The 17973-nt window shown below is 39.7% G+C and overlaps 1 protein-coding gene across 1 annotated transcript in view; it reads left to right on the plus strand.

Moving 5' to 3' along the window:
* Window positions 1-17973, plus strand: part of PRKAR2B (protein kinase cAMP-dependent type II regulatory subunit beta) — a 188438-nt gene that overhangs the window by 158813 nt on the left and 11652 nt on the right. The window contains exons 5-8 of the mRNA XM_073619660.1: window positions 3280-3386; window positions 5390-5543; window positions 16515-16616; window positions 17724-17798. Of these exons, the coding sequence (XP_073475761.1) occupies window positions 3280-3386; window positions 5390-5543; window positions 16515-16616; window positions 17724-17798 (438 nt within the window). The remainder of the gene's footprint in view (window positions 1-3279; window positions 3387-5389; window positions 5544-16514; window positions 16617-17723; window positions 17799-17973) is intronic.

A 17973-nucleotide genomic window follows, 5' to 3' on the forward strand; every position in this document is an offset into this window, starting at 1 on the left:
ATAGACGTTTTCCCCTCAAGCCCGGTGGTCCTCCGAGGGGGAGGGGTCGTTGAGGAGGGGGTACTGTCAGGGCTGGGCTCAGCCATTCCTTCTCTGAGCTGGCCGCTCAGCTGTCGGCTGATTGCCAGCTCCCATCTCTCTCCACAGTTACCCAGCTGTTGTTGATTCTGCTCATCAGTCCTGCCTACTTAAAGTCGTCCAGCTCACTTGATCTCTGCCTTCGCCTTTGTCAACATCACAGAGACTTTCTCCTGCGTTCCTGTTGAAGACTTGCTCGGCTGACATTCCTTCTGGCTCCTGATCCTGCTTGCTGTACTACTACGTTTATCTCTGGCTCTCTGACATGTGCTTGGCTGACTACCCGATCCGGTTACTGAACTCTGGCTTGTTTTGACTACGTTTACCTTATTATTATTATTATTATACAAGTGTGATTTAACTATACTTCTGTCTCGGTCAGAGTCATGGTTCCTGATAGTAAGGGAACAATGAAAACCTCCAGATTTTTTGAGAAATTTGGATATTTACACTTTTGCGTCTGTTCGATTTTCACCATTTCGCAAAAAGCCGCAATTTAAAAGTTACAAATATTTGTTATTTATTAACTCAATACAGACTAAGGTTTTATATTTAGTAGGAATTTTGTAAAATGTGCTGTGTTTTTATCTGCGAATAATGATTTTAGTGGATTTTTAGCAAAAATATTGTTTTGATAAACATTTGCGCAAATACCGTGGGACCTTAACCACTTCAATACCAGGGACTTATACACCTTCCTGCCTAAACCAACTTTCAGCTTTCAGCGCTGTCGCAAATTGAATGACAATTGCGCGGTCATGCTACACTGTACCCAAACACATTTTTTATCATTTTGTTCCCACAAATAGAGCTTTCTTTTGGTGGTATTTGTTAACCTCTGCGATTTTTATTTTTTTGCGCAACAAATAAAAAAAGACCGAAAATTTTGAAAAAAAAAAGTTTTTCTTTGTTTCTGTTAAAATTTTTTGTAAATAAGTACATTTTCTTCTTCAATGACGGTCACTGATATCGCTACACTGATGGGCATTGATAAGGCGGCACTGATGGGCACCGATGAGGTGGCACTGATGAGGTGGCACTGATGGGCACTGATGATGGGCACTGATAGACGGCACTGATGGTCACTGATAGGTGGCACTGATGGGCACTTTTAGGTGGCACTGGTATGCGGCACTGATAGGCACTCATAGGTGGCACTGATGGGCACTCATAGGCAGCACTGATGGGTACTTATGGGTGGCACTGATGGGTACTTATGGGTGGCACTGATAGGTGGGCACTGATAGGTGGGCACTGATGAACAGTGATGGGTGGCACTGATGACACTGATGGATGGCATTGCTGGGCATCACTAATTTTTATTGTGCCATAGAGGTGCCAGTCAGTGCCCATTTGTGGGCACTGATTGGCATATGTTGATCATTGATTTTCACATGTAGATGGCCATGGGGGATTTACCTGGCCATCCACATGTTAGGAGCTTCCCTGGTGGTCCTAGCAGCTTCCCTGGTGGTCTAGTGTGGGCATCTGAGGGGGGGCTGCTCTAATAAACAATCAGCGAAGACCTTCCCTGTCAGGAGAGCCGCCAATCGCAGGGCATACCACTACAGGGCTGTGTTTAGCTGTAGAGGGATGCACAGGTGTTCCGTGCATCCCCATGCAGGCAGTCCCATTAATGTCAATTGGGACACAGCAGCTGCACAGGAATGCACAGGTGTTCTGTGCATTCCTGTGCAGGCAGTCCCATTCAGGTCAATTGAGATGCAGCAGCTGCAGGGACACAGCCACTGATCCCAACTTGACATCCGCGTGGGTGCATGTCCCTGTACTTACCCTGTCTGCGTTTGCGTCCATGCACCTACACCCGCATGGATGTCAGATCTATCCTTGCAGCTGCTGTGTCCATTTGACATGAATAGGACTGCCTGCACAGGGATGCACAGAATACCTGTGTTTCCCCATGCAGGTAAACACGGCCCTCCATGGGCATACGCTTTAACACACCCCACTGAACGAGGCCTTAGTAGGAATTTAGCAGGAATTACGTAAGTTATATTATGTTTATTTGGGCAAATAGGGATTTTAGTGTTTTTTTTTAGTGAAAATAGTGATTTGATAAACATTTGAGCAAAAATTGTGGGGCCTTAAAAATCAGTAGCACCTTCTTTTTATTCTACTGGTCATGTGCTTTCAGAAAATGTATGGTTTGGGGGGTCTTTTACAAACTTTGAAAGCTATAAGTGAAAAATAAAAAGGAAAAATTGCAAAAATGGTCTGGCCACCTGAGTGCAAAAATGGAGCACAGGGCCTGGCAGCGAAAGGGTTAGTAAAACAGACATTAAATAAACAAAACCCCTAACCCTTAACCTTAAAGTGTAACTGATGGCAAAATGTAAAAATAACATATATGAAGCAAACTGTCATTAGTATTTGTGCATCAGTCTCTGTACAGACACCCCTTCACAACATAGTTTTATAATCTGTTGATCCTGCCCAGTAAGTCCATTATTTTTCCACTAACTGTAACAGGGCAAGCTGTCCAACAAAAGGGGAATTTACATTTATAGGAAGCCCATGTCACAGCTGCTAAATGGACAGAATATCTGCCAATCAACCAGCAATGGGTATTGACTGCAGCAGATTGGATTAAATCATAGGGAGATTACAGTCCTGCAGAACTGGGAGCTGGTGGTCACCCTATTAAATAAGGGCTTCAGTCAATAGAGAGAGAGAGCAGAAACTGGCAGGATTAAGTGTGATTTCACACTGAGGCGTTGGGGGTGTCGGTGGTAAAGCGCTGCTATTTTTAGCGGCGCTATTCGCGCTTTGCCGGTGGTTTGGTGGCGCTGCCCATTGATTTCAATGGGCAGGGGCGCTTTAGGAGCGGTGCATACACCGCTCCTACAGCGCTGCAAAGATTCTGCTTGCAGGACGTTTTTTACCATGCTGCAAGCGCACCACTCTAGTGTGAAAGCACTCGGGCTTTCACACTGGAGTGAGAGGAGAGGCTCTTTACAGGTGCTATGCATGCACTATTTTTAGCGCTATAGTGCCTGTAAAGCGACTCAGTGTGAAAGCAGCCTTACACTTATTTATAAAACATTTACACACTCCACACAAAGCAAAAAATGAGCTATTTACACAACTTTAGCACATACTTTATCTGGCAGTATCAATTCTGTAACTACACAACTAACTGATTTGAGTCCAGAGGATTGTTATGTCTTTCTTGTTTTGCAGGAACAGATGTCTCAAGTACTAGATGCCATGTTTGAAAAACAGGTCCGATGCGGAGACCACATAATTGATCAAGGGGATGACGGGGACAACTTTTATGTTATTGACAGGTACAGCTCCCCTAACACTTTAGTAGAGGGTTTACATAACCACGTAAAATAAGAGATGAGCAAACATCTGAAAAGTTTAATCAGTTGCAGTTTGTTTGAACTTCAAAAAATGTGCAAACCTTTTAAATTAAAAATTTCAGAACCAAAAGTCTTATTAAAGTTAATGGAAAATTGAACCAAGCTCTATAAATGTGTGTTACAGGACAGCAAAGGATAAAAAATTTGCAAAATGTTGGGAAGTTCCTGGCAGCCTACCTGACAAGATGATGGGGCCAAAAAACAGCCACATCCTGTAAAAATTCCACCAGGAATACCGAGATAGAAGGGTGGGACCTGATGGCACTTGCTGTAAAGTTAAGGATGCCCAGGCAACAGCTAAAGCAGATATAAAGCAGAAACATCCTTTGAAGTAATCTTTGGCCTCTTTGCCCCAGATATATTTTAGAAATCTGATTCACGTACATATCCCAGGAGGAACAGGAGGAATTTGTCATTTGCCTAGTCAAGTGATGTGCACAGGGGGGGGGCAGACCAAAGATTTCTCATAGAAAATAAAAAAAAAATTAAAAAAAAAAAGAAAATGTAAAAAAAAAAAAAGAGAGCCTGGATTACACAGTGGAGGGGTAGAGGGGAGACAACATCAAAGGCTGAAGTCCTGCTTTAGTTACCTTCATGAAAATGTGTTTGCATAGCATGTTAATTAAAAAATAAAAAAAAGCTCAAATTTTTTTAAACCCCTCTATTTAAATCCACATATGTAAGCAAATGCATGCGTACCAGGTGTAACTACGTACAAACACAATGATTGCGCAACACATATAATGTATTGGTGCACACGCTGAAGTGAGGGCAATAATTCTAAAGGCCAGCCATACATGGTTCAAATCTCAATCGCTTCAGCAGGAACTGGCCTAGATTCAAACCATTAATGGGCAGGCTGAATGTACCAAATTGATCGATCGACTAACTTGGGTACAACCAGCCTGTCTGATTCACTTGTGATAATCGTAGGCTTCCCCTGTCCCCCCCTTTCCGGGAGAAGACAATTGCTCAGCAGGAGGGTTTCCCTTGTCAACACTATCTGTGTTGATGGGGGAATTATGCAAATTTGCAATGCATACCAGCACATTATGCCTTTACCTTGCAGGAAGTGTTTTTTTTTAATTTGTTTAACTTTACTACCGCTTTAAGTTTTGACATTGTAAGTAAATATTTACTCAAAGAAACCTATCCAAAAACATGGGTAATATAATTTGTTTGTGTGCACTACATTTAACTTTATTGTAATTTTGCTAAAAATATATGTTTAAGCAGTTGTACTATAATTGGGTGATATAAAAATCTGCTACTACTATTTTTTTCTTCTTCAGGGTCTCTGTTTTTACCAAATACATAATGTTTGGGTGTTTAACATTCAGACCTGCATTTTAAAGGATAGGTTCACCTTTAGTAACATGTTTATTACCTATATTTAGGGTGCAACGTGTTACTAAATCACCTGCCACCAACTTGACCCGAACTTCACCATAAGCTCTGGGGAAAATATGTGCAACTGCACTTGCAAAGTGCACAGTCTATTTGCCTTTAGTATCAGAGATAAAACCAGACAGCTCTACTGACAGTCTGTAGGAGCCTGGCATTGTACCCACAAACTGCTGATCGAGGGTGAAATGCTTTACAGGCTCCTAGGAAAAGAAAACAATAATTTACCTGCAAAAAATGTGCTTTTATTTTATTTTATTTTTTTAAGGTGAACTTAGCCTTTAACATGTGCAGAAACGTCTCTACCAGTGAAAGGTTTAATGTTTTTTTTTAAATGTTTTTTTTTAATAAACGTTTTCAACCAAGAATCACATATTTTTAAATTGTATTTAACTGGAAAATGTGTGAATTGTGTGTGAAATTTGTGTGAATTGTGTGTGAAACATGTATAAATAGACTCTTACGTTTAGTGCCATTATATGACATTTGACAGTGAGCCATTCCCTTTTTTTATACAACAGGGGAACATATGACATTTATGTGAAGATAGATGGCGTGGAAAAATGCGTTGGTGGCTACGATAACCGAGGAAGCTTTGGGGAGTTGGCTTTAATGTACAACACACCAAGAGCTGCTACAATTGCTGCCACATCTGCTGGAACAATATGGTGCCTGGTAAGTGCAGTCTGTAAATAAGTGTAAAGTATCAAAACATTACAATTATTATATATATATAGATCTATATATAGATCTATATATATATATATATATATATAGATCTATAGATAGAGATCTCCATATATATATATATATATATATATATATATATATATATATATGATGCACAGAACCCAACCTGCAGTCCTACACCAACTCTCACAGCCCTCTTTTTGATTGAAGACTACCCCATACGGCTCCAGTGAGACGAAACATTTTTAAAACAACTGCCAGCTTACTAAAAAAAATAACAGGTTAAGGACCGGCTCACACTGCCACGACTTCAAAGTCGCGCAACTTCCACGTGACTTTGAAGCAGACATCCCAGCATGACTTAAGCACGACTTGCATATGACTTCTTTAACAGAAGTCAATGCAAGTCGTGCCGAAGTCAGACCAAAAGTAGTACAGGAACCTTTTTCTAAGTTGGAGCAACTCAAGTAGCTCTTATTAGAATGGTTCCATTGCACTAAATGGGGCACGACTTTGCATGCGACATGTGCTCTCAAAGTCAGAGCCCAGTGTGAACCGGGGGCTAAAGAAGTGTATTAACCACTTGCCGACCGCCTCACGCAGATATACTGCGGCAGAATGGCACGGGCAGGCAGAATCACGTACCTGTACGCGATCTGCCTCCCGCGGGTGGGGGGGTCCAATCGGACCCCCCCCCGTTGCCCGAGGCGGTCGGCGTTAGTCCCCCGGCGATCGGAGGTGAGGGGGAAGCCATCCATTCGTGGCCCCCCCTCGCGATCGCTCCCAGCCAATGGGATCATCCCTCTGCTGCTGTATGCTAAACAGCAGCAGAGGAAATGATGTCATCTCTCCTCGGCTCGGTATTTTCCGTTCCAGCGCCGAGGAGAGAAGACTTCAATGTGAGTGCACAAACACACACACACACAGTAGAATATGCCAGGCACACAATACACCCCCGATCCCCCCCCCCCCGATCACACCCCCCCCCCCCCCCCCCCGTCACACTGACACCAAGCAGTTTTTTTTTTCTGATTACTGCATTAGTGTCAGTTTGTGACAGTTAGTGTGGTAGGGCAGTTAGTGTTAGCCCCCTTTAGGTCTAGGGTACCCCCCTAACCCCCCCCAATAAATTTTTAACCCCTTGATCACCCCCCCGTCGCCAGTGTCACTAAGCGATCATTTTTCTGATCGCTGTATTAGTGTCACTGGTGACGCTAGTTAGGGAGGTAAATATTTAGGTTCGCTGTCAGTGTTTTATAGCGTCAGGGACCCCCATATACTACCTAATAAAGGTTTTAACCCCTTGATTGCACCCTAGTTAACCCTTTCACCAGTGATCACCGTATAACTGTTACGGGTGACGCTGGTTAGTTCGTTTATTTTTTATAGTGTCAGGGCACCCGCCATTTATTACCAAAAAAAGGTTTAGCCCCCTGATCGCCCAGCGGTGATATGCGTCGCCCCAGGCACCGTCAGATTAGCGTCAGTACCGCTAACACCCACGCACGCAGCATACACCTCCCTTAGTGGTATAGTATCTGAACGGATCAATATCTGATCCGATCAGATCTATACTAGCGTCCCCAGCAGTTTAGGGTTCCCAAAAACGCAGTGTTAGCGGGATCAGCCCAGATACCTGCTAGCACCTGCGTTTTGCCCCTCCGCCCGGCCCAGCCCAGCCCACCCAAGTGCAGTATCGATCGATCACTGTCACTTACAAAACACTAAACGCATAACTGCAGCGTTCGCAGAGTCAGGCCTGATCCCTGCGATCGGTAACAGTTTTTTTTTTGGTAGCGTTTTGGTGAACTGGCAAGCACCAGCGGCCTAGTACACCCCGGTCATAGTCAAACCAGCACTGCAGTAACACTTGGTGACGTGGCGAGTCCCATAAATGCAGTTCAAGCTGGTGAGGTGGCAACCACAAGTAGTGTCAACAATGTACACCCTTAGAAATCCTGAAGGCGGTGATTGGTTTTCGGGGCCCCGTACGCGGCTAGGCTCCCAAAAAGTCCCACACATGTGGTATCCCCATACTCAGGAGAAGCAGCTAAATGTATTTTGGGGTGCAATTCCACATATGCCCATGGCCTGTGTGAGCAATATATCATTTAGTGACAACTTTGTGCAAAAAAAAAAAAAAATTGTCACTTTCCCGCAACTTGTGTCAAAATATAAAATATTCCATGGACTCAACATGCCTCTCAGCAAATAGCTTGGGGTGTCTACTTTCCAAAATGGGGTCATTTGGGGGGGGGGTTTGTGCCATCTGGGCATTTTATGGCCCTCAAAACTGTGATAGGTAGTGAGGAGTGAAATCAAAAATTTACGCCCTTAGAAATCCTGAAATTGGTTTTCGGGGCCCCATACGCGGCTAGGCTCCCAAAAAGTCCCACACATGTGGTCTCCCCTTACTCAGGAGAAGCAGCTGAATGTATTTTGGTGTGCAATTCCACATATGCCCATGGCCTGTGTGAGCAATATATCATTTAGTGACAACTTTTTGTAATTTATTTTTTTTTTTTGCCATTATTCAATCACTTGGGACATAAAAAATTAATATTCAATGGGCTAAATATGCCTCTTAGCAATTTCCTTGGGGTGTCTACTTTCCAAAATTGGGTCATTTGGGGGGGGGTTTGTACTGCCCTGCCATTTTAGCACCTCAAGAACTGACATAGGCAGTCATAAACTAAAAGCTGTGTAAATTACAGAAAATGTACCCTAGTTTGTAGACCCTATAACTTTTGCGCAAACCAATAAATATACGCTTATTGCCATTTTTTTTACCAAAGACATGTGGCCGAATACATTTTGGCCTAAATGTATGACTAAAATTGAGAAAATGGTGTAAAACCGCTCTATAAGAACCAAAGCAATTAAAACTAAATAAAATAAAAAATGGTAGCAGGATGATTGACAACCAACTAACGAATAGGGAGCAGCAATTAGTATGTACACATCAATACACATGCAAATCAAGAAAAATATAAAAAAATCGCGCTACCCTTGAAAATTAAATCATGCTCTAAACATGTAAATATATGACAACCTGCGTGATAATAATAGCATGCAGATGATAAAATACAGTGATAAATTAATATATAACGTGAACAATGATAAATATTCAGTGATTGGTGGGCATTGATCACAAACAATCAGTGATAAACAATTTGGTGTGATGAGCACCAGTGAGATATAAAAAATAATGTAAAAAAGTCCAACACAGTTGCATAAATCAATACCAAAAAATATAACAAATGTCCAGTGATCAAAAATTATTGAAAAAATGATCAGTGGTCAATGAGCAATATAGCAAAGTAAACACCAGTGAAAAATAAAAATTAAAAATAAAAATATAAATAAAAATTAAGGTCCAACAAAATGGCATAGATCTGTGAATCGATATTGTGTCCCAATCAAAAGTGAGATCCACCACCACAAATCAATGGGAATGCGCCCTTACCGGAATACCATGATCCCCCATTACAAAGGATCAGGGAAGGCATGTGATGTACTAAACCCCGGCTCCATGGGACAGCAGGCAGAGACCATATGGTAGGAAATCACCTAAGGTAGCTTTTTTTTTTCCTCCTCTTTAGCGACTTCCTGTCTATACTGTATGCACTTGCTCCAACTTTGGTTGTAGTTCATTGTGTTTGGTCTGGCTTCTTGATGGTGACAATGATGGACCATGCCTGAATGTTAGCATAACCACTTGTGATCTCAATCAGTGATGCAATCAGAACCACACTGAAATGTTGCAGGGATCCCAACCATCTTATATATCCTGTGTGTGATGCAATGTAACAGATCTTCTCTCTGACCCTCCTGCTTTCTGTGCTAGGGTTGGAGGAGTCTGTGGGACTCTCCCTTTACCTTCTCCAGTCCCACAGACACCTCCAACCCTAGCACAGAAAGCAGGAGGGTCAGAGAGGAGGAAAAAAAAGCTACCTTAGGTGATTTCCTACCATATGGTGTCTGCCTGCTGTCCCATGGAGCCGGGGTTTAGTACATCACATGCCTTCCCTGATCCTCTGTAATGGGGGATCATGGTATTCCGGTAAGGGCGCATTCCCATTGATTTGTGGTGGTGGTGGATCTCACTTTTGATTGGGACACAATATCGATTCACAGATCTATGCCATTTTGTTGGACCTTAATTTTTATTTATATTTTTATTTTTTATTTTTATTTTTCACTGGTCTTTACTTTGCTATATTGCTCATTGACCACTGATCATTTTTTCAATAATTTTTGATCACTGGACATTTGTTATATTTTTTGGTATTGAATTATGCAACTGTGTTGGACTTTTTTACATTATTTTTTATATCTCACTGGTGCTCATCACACCAAATTGTTTATTTATCACTGATCGTTTGTGATCAATGCCCACCAATCACTGAATATTTATCATTGTTTACGTTATATATTAATTTATCAATGTATTTTATGTATTTTATCATCTGCATGCTATTATTATCACGCAGGTTGTCATATATTTACATGTTTATAGCATGATTTAATTTTCAAGGGTAGCGCAATTTTTTATATTTGTGGGTCTTCTGCGAGCCCCTATGTCACTACTGTGTCCTCTCCTGTAGACAAAATAACATGTAAAATGTAAACGCCTACATTTATAGGCGATTTTACAATCAAAAATACTGGTAGATTGGTGAATGGGAACCTGGGGAATCAGATCACATTAATCTTTGGCATAGTGGATAATGGGTTGAGCTTAGTGAATGTGGTATAGCTTCAATTGTAAAGGATCAGGTTCTAGGAAAATTTTTTAAAAAACTGCATTTTTGCTTGCACGTGATTGAATGGTGGAAATCAGCAGAACTTCACCACATTTACTAAGCTCTACAGAAAATTAGTGCAGCTGCATTTGCGAAGTGTACAGTCTTTTTGACGTTAGTAAATCACCCCAAATTAGAATTTTGGTTATCTCCTATTGTACAACCTTTCATGGCTTTTTCTGAGAACCGATAAGCTGGATTCCTCCCCTGTTAGGTAGCACTAACACAAAAAATAACACTAGCCAGAACTTATTTGCATTTTGCATTCATGCATGTAGTCTTCTCGGCCTAGTCTGAGGTCTATGCTAATTCTTAATATTGTTGGCCTGATATAGGAATGCAGCCTGAATGCCAGTTGTGGGGAATATACTGTACATAGATTATATTAAACATGAAACAAAAGAAAGCTGGAAGGTGTGCATGGAAACACACAGACACTGGGAACTGGTGCACAGAGACACACGAGACAACCAGGAGTGAGTAGTAACACAACGAGCAAGGAGCTCACAGGAAGTTAGGGACAAGAGGAAACACTGTAGGTATGCTAGGAATCTTTTCAGAAATCACGGGGGGGGGGGACTAAATGGACTAAGTTGGCCTAACTGGGTTGGGCATGTAACTAATTCAATCAACAGCAGGTGATTAGTCATTCTTGAACTCATCTTGTGGGATAACAGGTAACAGCAGAATCTTGCAGGTCAACGATAATCTATGGGAATATAGGAGACAGATCTGCAGCAAAGAAATCTTATGAAGAGGGTATACAAAGGAATAATTGGCTAAAGGGTCGGTGATAAAATGTGGGAGCTATATGGAAATTTCTACTATAAGGAAGGGCAGGAAGAATTAATATGTTGTTTCAGAACAGGACAGGTAGCACAACTAGGGGGAGCTTGTTAACTGAAAGGGACCTCAACAGTAAAGTGGAAGAGAACCCAGCAATCACCATAAGGAGACAACAACATACCTCACAACTTTCTGAGCTGAGAAAGAGGGGCAACTTAAAGCACAAAGTATGTAGGTAAAGAACATGCCCCCTGCCACAAAGCTAGTTGCGTAAACCGCAGAGAATAAATACGCAGTGAAATCATTGGTTAATCCCACAAATGATTTTTTTCAACATTACTTTTACTTTATACTACCTTTTAAAAAACCAAATGCATAAAATGTAAATATTCTATGAAAGGAATAGTGTAGTAGCAAACTTGTAGATAAATAATACAAAAAGAATGTTAGTAAGGAAAGGCTGAAGCCCAGAATACCTAATCCTTGACCTTAGGTAAGAATTTTGGACAGACAAAGTATTTTTCAACCAAGGATCAACCAGTGAACAGTTGGGGGTTGAAGCAGAATACCCTTAACCCTTGATGCAGGGGAAGGTAGTTCCAAAATAAAATAACTCTCTTAAGAGTGATATAAAGGGAGGGAAAGAGACCAAGTCAAACAAAGAAGGGTGAAGTTCCAAAGCCTATTCAAAGCATGGGTGGAGAGATTTACTTAATCATATAAAATGGAAGGCTAAAGCAAGCCATAGATGATGTGATTTTCTTTCCTGCAACCACAACTGTATACAGTATATGAGAAAATTCCCATCCTATCCAGAAACCACCATAAGAAAATTAGATCTTTTGGATAGTGTAGTCCAAAGTAGGAAGTCTGCAACTCAGGATAAGAAACAAACAGTACACCAAGGAACAGTATGAAAGGGAAGTACAGTATGTGAATGAAGTTTCCTTAACTTTTACAATCCCTTAGGGGGGAAATGATTTGTGTTAGTATGAGAATGAAATTAAGTTTGCTAGTGTCCACCTCTTGAGAGCAGCTGCAGATAACTCTTATGTCTGTGTTGTACTATAAACCTGAGTCCCTCAATGGACAATAAAGAAATTGTATTTTTGTATTAATTGTAAAATCCTTTTTTTGGAGCTCATTGAAAGATACAGGCTCAACCTCTTTGTATCTATAACGTTGCTCTCAGTACCGGTTTGTTATAAAACTGGGGCATGCTGGGAGTGGGAGGGGTGACTGTTTTTGTTGTTTGCCAGTGTCCAAATCCTGCTGTAGGCAATATAACCCAATTGTCCACCGATACTGAGTCTCGCAATGAACTCCAAAAAAAGGTTTGTACAGCGAGTATAAAAATACAGTTATTAGGCACATGTTGGCCAAATGCCTTGCATACATTTACATTTGCAAATACTTTAATGAACCCTATGTGAGAGGATGTAAAAGAGATTATTTAAATGTGACAAAAGAAGAGGTTTGGAATTCCGCTATGCGGATTAAGGATATCCCACTGATAAAAGGATGTGTGTTTTTTTTTGCAGTATAGGGCAAAATAAAAAATTGATGATGTGTTTTGTTTGGCTCATCAGGGAGTCCCTAAGGGCTCCTCTCCATGCCCACATTCAAGACACTCAGACATGCCATTTTAACTCTTTATAGATGGCATGAAATGAGAATATGGTTGTATGGGCAATCATTTGCTGGGACAAACAGTTACATAGTTGAACAGCAGATCTCTACCTATTGTCTGGACAAGGAATTATATTTATAAATGAGTATGTCGGTGTTGGGGGTTTGCCTCAGTGCTAAATGTGAAGGATTAGGGTCTAACGAAGATTTCCATATATGCAGCCTTGGATGGTTCTTCGGACCTACTGAAGTGCAAATATTTCTCGGCCTACTTCCCAAACCCAAAGGCTATCAGAATTTACACTGCATACTCCCCCATTCGTGAATTTATCTATAGTACTACTTTAAAATGTCAGTAGCAACAGTTTCCTGCTTAACATAAATCATAGTTTACATACCCTGTTTACATAAATCATAGTTTACATACCCTAGCAGTATTTATGATTTATTGGCTATTTTTCAGAGAATATGAATGATAACACAAAAAAATACTATTTACTTGAACTAAAGAAAGAAATTTAAAATTTGTCAGAACATTGACGCAAATGATCAGTGGGTTTAAAGGCCTATTCATCACAAATAATCATAGAGCAAAAACAGGGCAATCTCATGCAAACTGAATGGTGACTGTGCCTCAGCAAATGTTGTTTAACTTGGCAAAATAACTAAAAAAATGACAGAAACTAGAATGGTTTTCTTAGCAGCCTTTAAAAATGGAACATAATCAGCACCCCCTGGTGGTGGCTTTAAATGTTTTTAAAGTTGAAGTATATTAGGGTTGATTCAGAAAAGATCATTTCAATTTATATGACCTTTGTCTTAAAAATTAATCGAGAAATCATCCACCCCTGTAATGGAGCTGTTATATTTGCATGCAAAATGCAAGAACACATCTGATGTATTATGGATGAGAGAGATAAATAAAGATATTTTGCAGATAAAATAAATAGGAAATCTTTATAGCTCATCATCGCTATTCATCTGACCAGGTACTCAGACTTATGAAATTGGAAATAGATTTACTTTCATAAAGCAATACAGTTACTAGACATAGTCTTAAAACATCAATTTGAAGAGAGCCAGGGCTGAGTATCTGCATAGCCAACACAGGCAGTGACCTAGGTCAACAGAGAGGTATATGCCCATCCACACAGCATGTTGCTGACTGTTAGCACCGCATTCCTTCGTATAATAGACCTGTGTTGGTTGGCTTTTGTTTGCTTCAAGTGGATTTTGCATTCCCATACAAGTTTATAGGAATGCAAAACCCACTTAAAGCAAGTGAAATGCAGATTAGAAGGAAGTCAACTAAGAGTGGAATGCAACATGTCAATGAATTCTAAATCATCTCAGAAGCATGTGAGACGCTAACAATACCAGCCCAAAGCCCAATGACACAGGTCCTTAGAGTTCGAGACTGCTGCCCTTCATGTCAGTGTAAAACAACTCAATCATTCAGTGTCCATTGCCAGCGCAATCCAAATCAATTGTTGCTGCCATTAGACACCTTATGCGGGTAGCAGGAGAAATTATAACTGATTGGGTCCTACTTTGAGAACTAACTGCTGTGCCTATATACAGCAGACCCAAAATCCTTCCAAAAGCTCACAAAAGAGACAATGTGTTTTCAGATATTTTTGTACCTTCTACCTGCTGGTCAAATCTGGTATTGCTGCAGATCGACCACTGGATAAAAAACATTGCTCTTTACTGGTCATATTCCAGGGTGGGGATTCTGCTGCTGTATCAAAATAGGACACTGGGGGTCTTGGGATCTGGGAACTGAGATTTATGTTGACTGATGGCACCTGTATGTGGAGCCAGGAGTATCAACTGAATAACTCTGCTACTCCACATATTAGTCGTGGGGGGCATTGTTAAAATTGGTTGAAAAGTGTGTACACTTTAGTAACAGTTTTTATCCAGGAAAATATAAAACAGACAGTTGGTGGTACAATTATAGAGCAGTAAAGGCAAAATATGATGTGTCATGTAACAACATTTGTAACCAAGCTAGCTGCACTAATTAATGTTTCCAGTCTGGGTTATTATGATTAAAAAAAAATACAAAGAATTTCTGCACTCAACTCTAAGCCAACCCTCAAACCAAGCTGCTGTATAAATATCAGAATGATATTAAAGGGGCATTATATACAGCATACAGTGCTACCTAAACATTCATAAATAAAAACCTAATAGTTTCTATAATGAAAATAAATCATACAGTGCATATAAATAACTGTGCATAATTAATACTTTAAATAAATAATGCAATGAATATTACACAATGTGCAAAATTAATCCAAATTTATGTTTATTAATTTAAACCAGTTCTATACACCTTGCAGTGTTTAAATAAATATCTTCAACACAGTGATAAAATGTGACAGAATCTTCACACTACATGTTGTAAAATGGTCAAACAGTACAAGTTAACAGTGCTCAAATACAAAGGAATCCCTAACAATTCAGCAGTACTGACAAGAGCTCAGCCCAGCAGTAAGGATCTGACATTTAAAATATGAAATCTGCAGTGATGTAACATGTTGGACATGGCTACACTGTGATGTCAACACACTCAGAGAAGCCATTTGCAGAGTAGGAAGTGTGCTCTGTGTGGCACTCACTTTATCTCTTAACAGTCAGATTCTTAGTGCTGGGTTGAGGCATTTTCTTTTTTTGAATTCCATTAGATTGTTTTTGATGTGACTTTTTAAAAATGCAGCCATTTAGAGTATAACTAAAGGCAAAACTTTTACTTTAGTTTAGGATAGAGTGGAGAGGGAATAGAACCCCTGTCAGTTTGCTTTGCTATCTGTGCCCCAATCAGGGAGATTCATCCTCTATTTGTCCTGTTTACCATTAGCAATGAAAGTGAAAGTAAAAAAATCCCAAAATGTCGGGTAGTCCACAGAACAGTAATAGATGGGGAATCTTCCAATGGGGACACTAGTTTTGGTGACCTGGGGGTCCCCAAGTAATTCCCTTAATTTGCAGGGATTTCCACTCACTTCCTGTTTTTTTCTATAGGACAGGAAGTGAAGGGAAATCTTCCTAATAGGGCACAGGTGGCACAAAATAAACCAACGAGAGTATTACTTTCCATTGCTCTATCCAAAATGGAAAAACAGTTTTGCCTTTAGTTCTACTTTAAGCTCTGAGTCCTTTTCCTCCTGTTCTTTTAAATGGGACCTTCTTTTTGTGAGCATGTTTTAGGAGCCAAGGGATTTCTGTGCATTTGAGCATTGTTGCCCTGCGCTGTTTGGTGATTTTGCAACAAGTGGTCATATAAATCTGTGAGTAAATTCTATCACTGGGGTGCATCATAAAGGGTGTGAAGCACAGACACATTACCACATTGGATGCAACAACATCAATTATCACTTTGTGGAAAATAATTGTTTAAACACTACATAGTGTATGGACTCATAATTGGTTTATTTAATCAATATATATTTGGATTAATTTTGAATAATTTGTGTATTTTTCATTGAATATTTTTTTTGATGTATTGATTATGCACAGTCATTAATTTGCACTGTATAATTGATTTGCATTATACAATGTAGAAATTATTAGGTTTTCGATTTATTAATATTTGGGTAGCACTATATGTTGTGTATATAATGATTTATCATGATACTTCTATTTTTTCTGTGTAAAATGGTAATATATGTGTAAAATAGTGTACTCTGGGAACATGATGATTAACGCCTTGTTTTTGTTTGATCTAAAGGATAGAGCAACTTTCCGGAGAATAATTGTTAAAAACAATGCCAAAAAGAGAAGAATGTTTGAAAATTTTATAGAGTCTCTACCATTCTTAAAGTCTTTAGATGTAAGTATTATTAACACCACAGAAATCACAGGACCCAATAGTACATAATCCCTAAGAATCCTCACCCACTCCTACATGTTATTGTAATATGAAAAATAACATAGTTCACTCTGTCATTTTGCTAACTGTATTTACATACCTTTTCATGTCATCTCTGTAACGGAGAACGAAGAGTTAAGCCTTGTTGTCAGGTAAAGAGTTATACAATCTCATTTGGATGACCTAATGGTCAGACTGCCTACAACATTATCAGCCCAAGACCTGCATATCCTTTCCTTAGCTGTCTGTTAAACTTGCCTGTATTTAACCAGTTGTCTTGTTTTACATATCAAGTCTGACACTGAGAGCAGTATTCTCTGCATAACAGGCAATATAAATTCTGGATAGCTGTCCCCATTCCAAAAAATTTATGCCCTGACTTCCTATAGGAGTGATGTCTACACTGCCCTGATGGCTACCTTTAGCTATGCATTGGAAAAAGTTAATAGAATTCTAGAATTCCACTAGAGGGACTACCAGCAGAAGGAAGGAGGTCCCCTATATAGATCTTTAGTGAGACCTCATTTAGAATACTGTATCCAGTTCTAGAGACCTCACATACAAAAAGACATTGCAGAATAAGTCCAGAGATGGGCAACAAAAGCGGTAAAAGGTCTGGGGGCTAAAACATATCAGGAAAGACTTCAGGAAGTTAATAAAGTAGAGTCTGGAGGAAAAAAGGGAAAGGGAAGCCATGATTGAAACATTGAACTACATCAAGGGGGTGACTAAAGTTCAGGAGTATTTATACTATAAAGCCAAGATCAAGAGCACAGGGACATAACCTCAAACTAGCAGCAGGAAAGTTCAAAACTAATCTTAGAAAGTATTATTTTACCAAAACAGTAGTCAATGTTTGGAATAGACTTCCAGCAGAGTCAACAGTAAGTGGATTCAAACACTTGGGACAAACGTAGATCTACTCATACAAAAAAGTAAAAAAAAAAAAATCATAAATAACTAAGAAAAACAATGGGGCAGACTTGATGAACCACTTGGTCCTATTTCTGCTGTCACTTTGTTTCTATGTATCTATTTGCAAAATCATTGTGTTTCATTTCTCTGAAGGTATCAGAACGCTTAAAGGTGGTGGATGTCATTGACACCAAAAACTACAGTGATGGAGAACAAATCATTGCTCAGGTACTTTTTTTTTTTTTTTTTTAAATATTACATTTTATATTTGTAAAATCACTCCAGTAAAATCATTTTTTTAATTTCCAATAAATAGGCGACAAATTACGTCTTCAGATTACAGGACAGCAAAATAATCAGCTTTGTCATTCAGTATTTGCCTGTTTTTTGTTATTTTTTGCTT

This window comes from Aquarana catesbeiana, linkage group LG03 (genome assembly GCF_042186555.1).
Source record: "Aquarana catesbeiana isolate 2022-GZ linkage group LG03, ASM4218655v1, whole genome shotgun sequence".
Taxonomy (NCBI): Eukaryota; Metazoa; Chordata; class Amphibia; order Anura; family Ranidae; genus Aquarana; species Aquarana catesbeiana.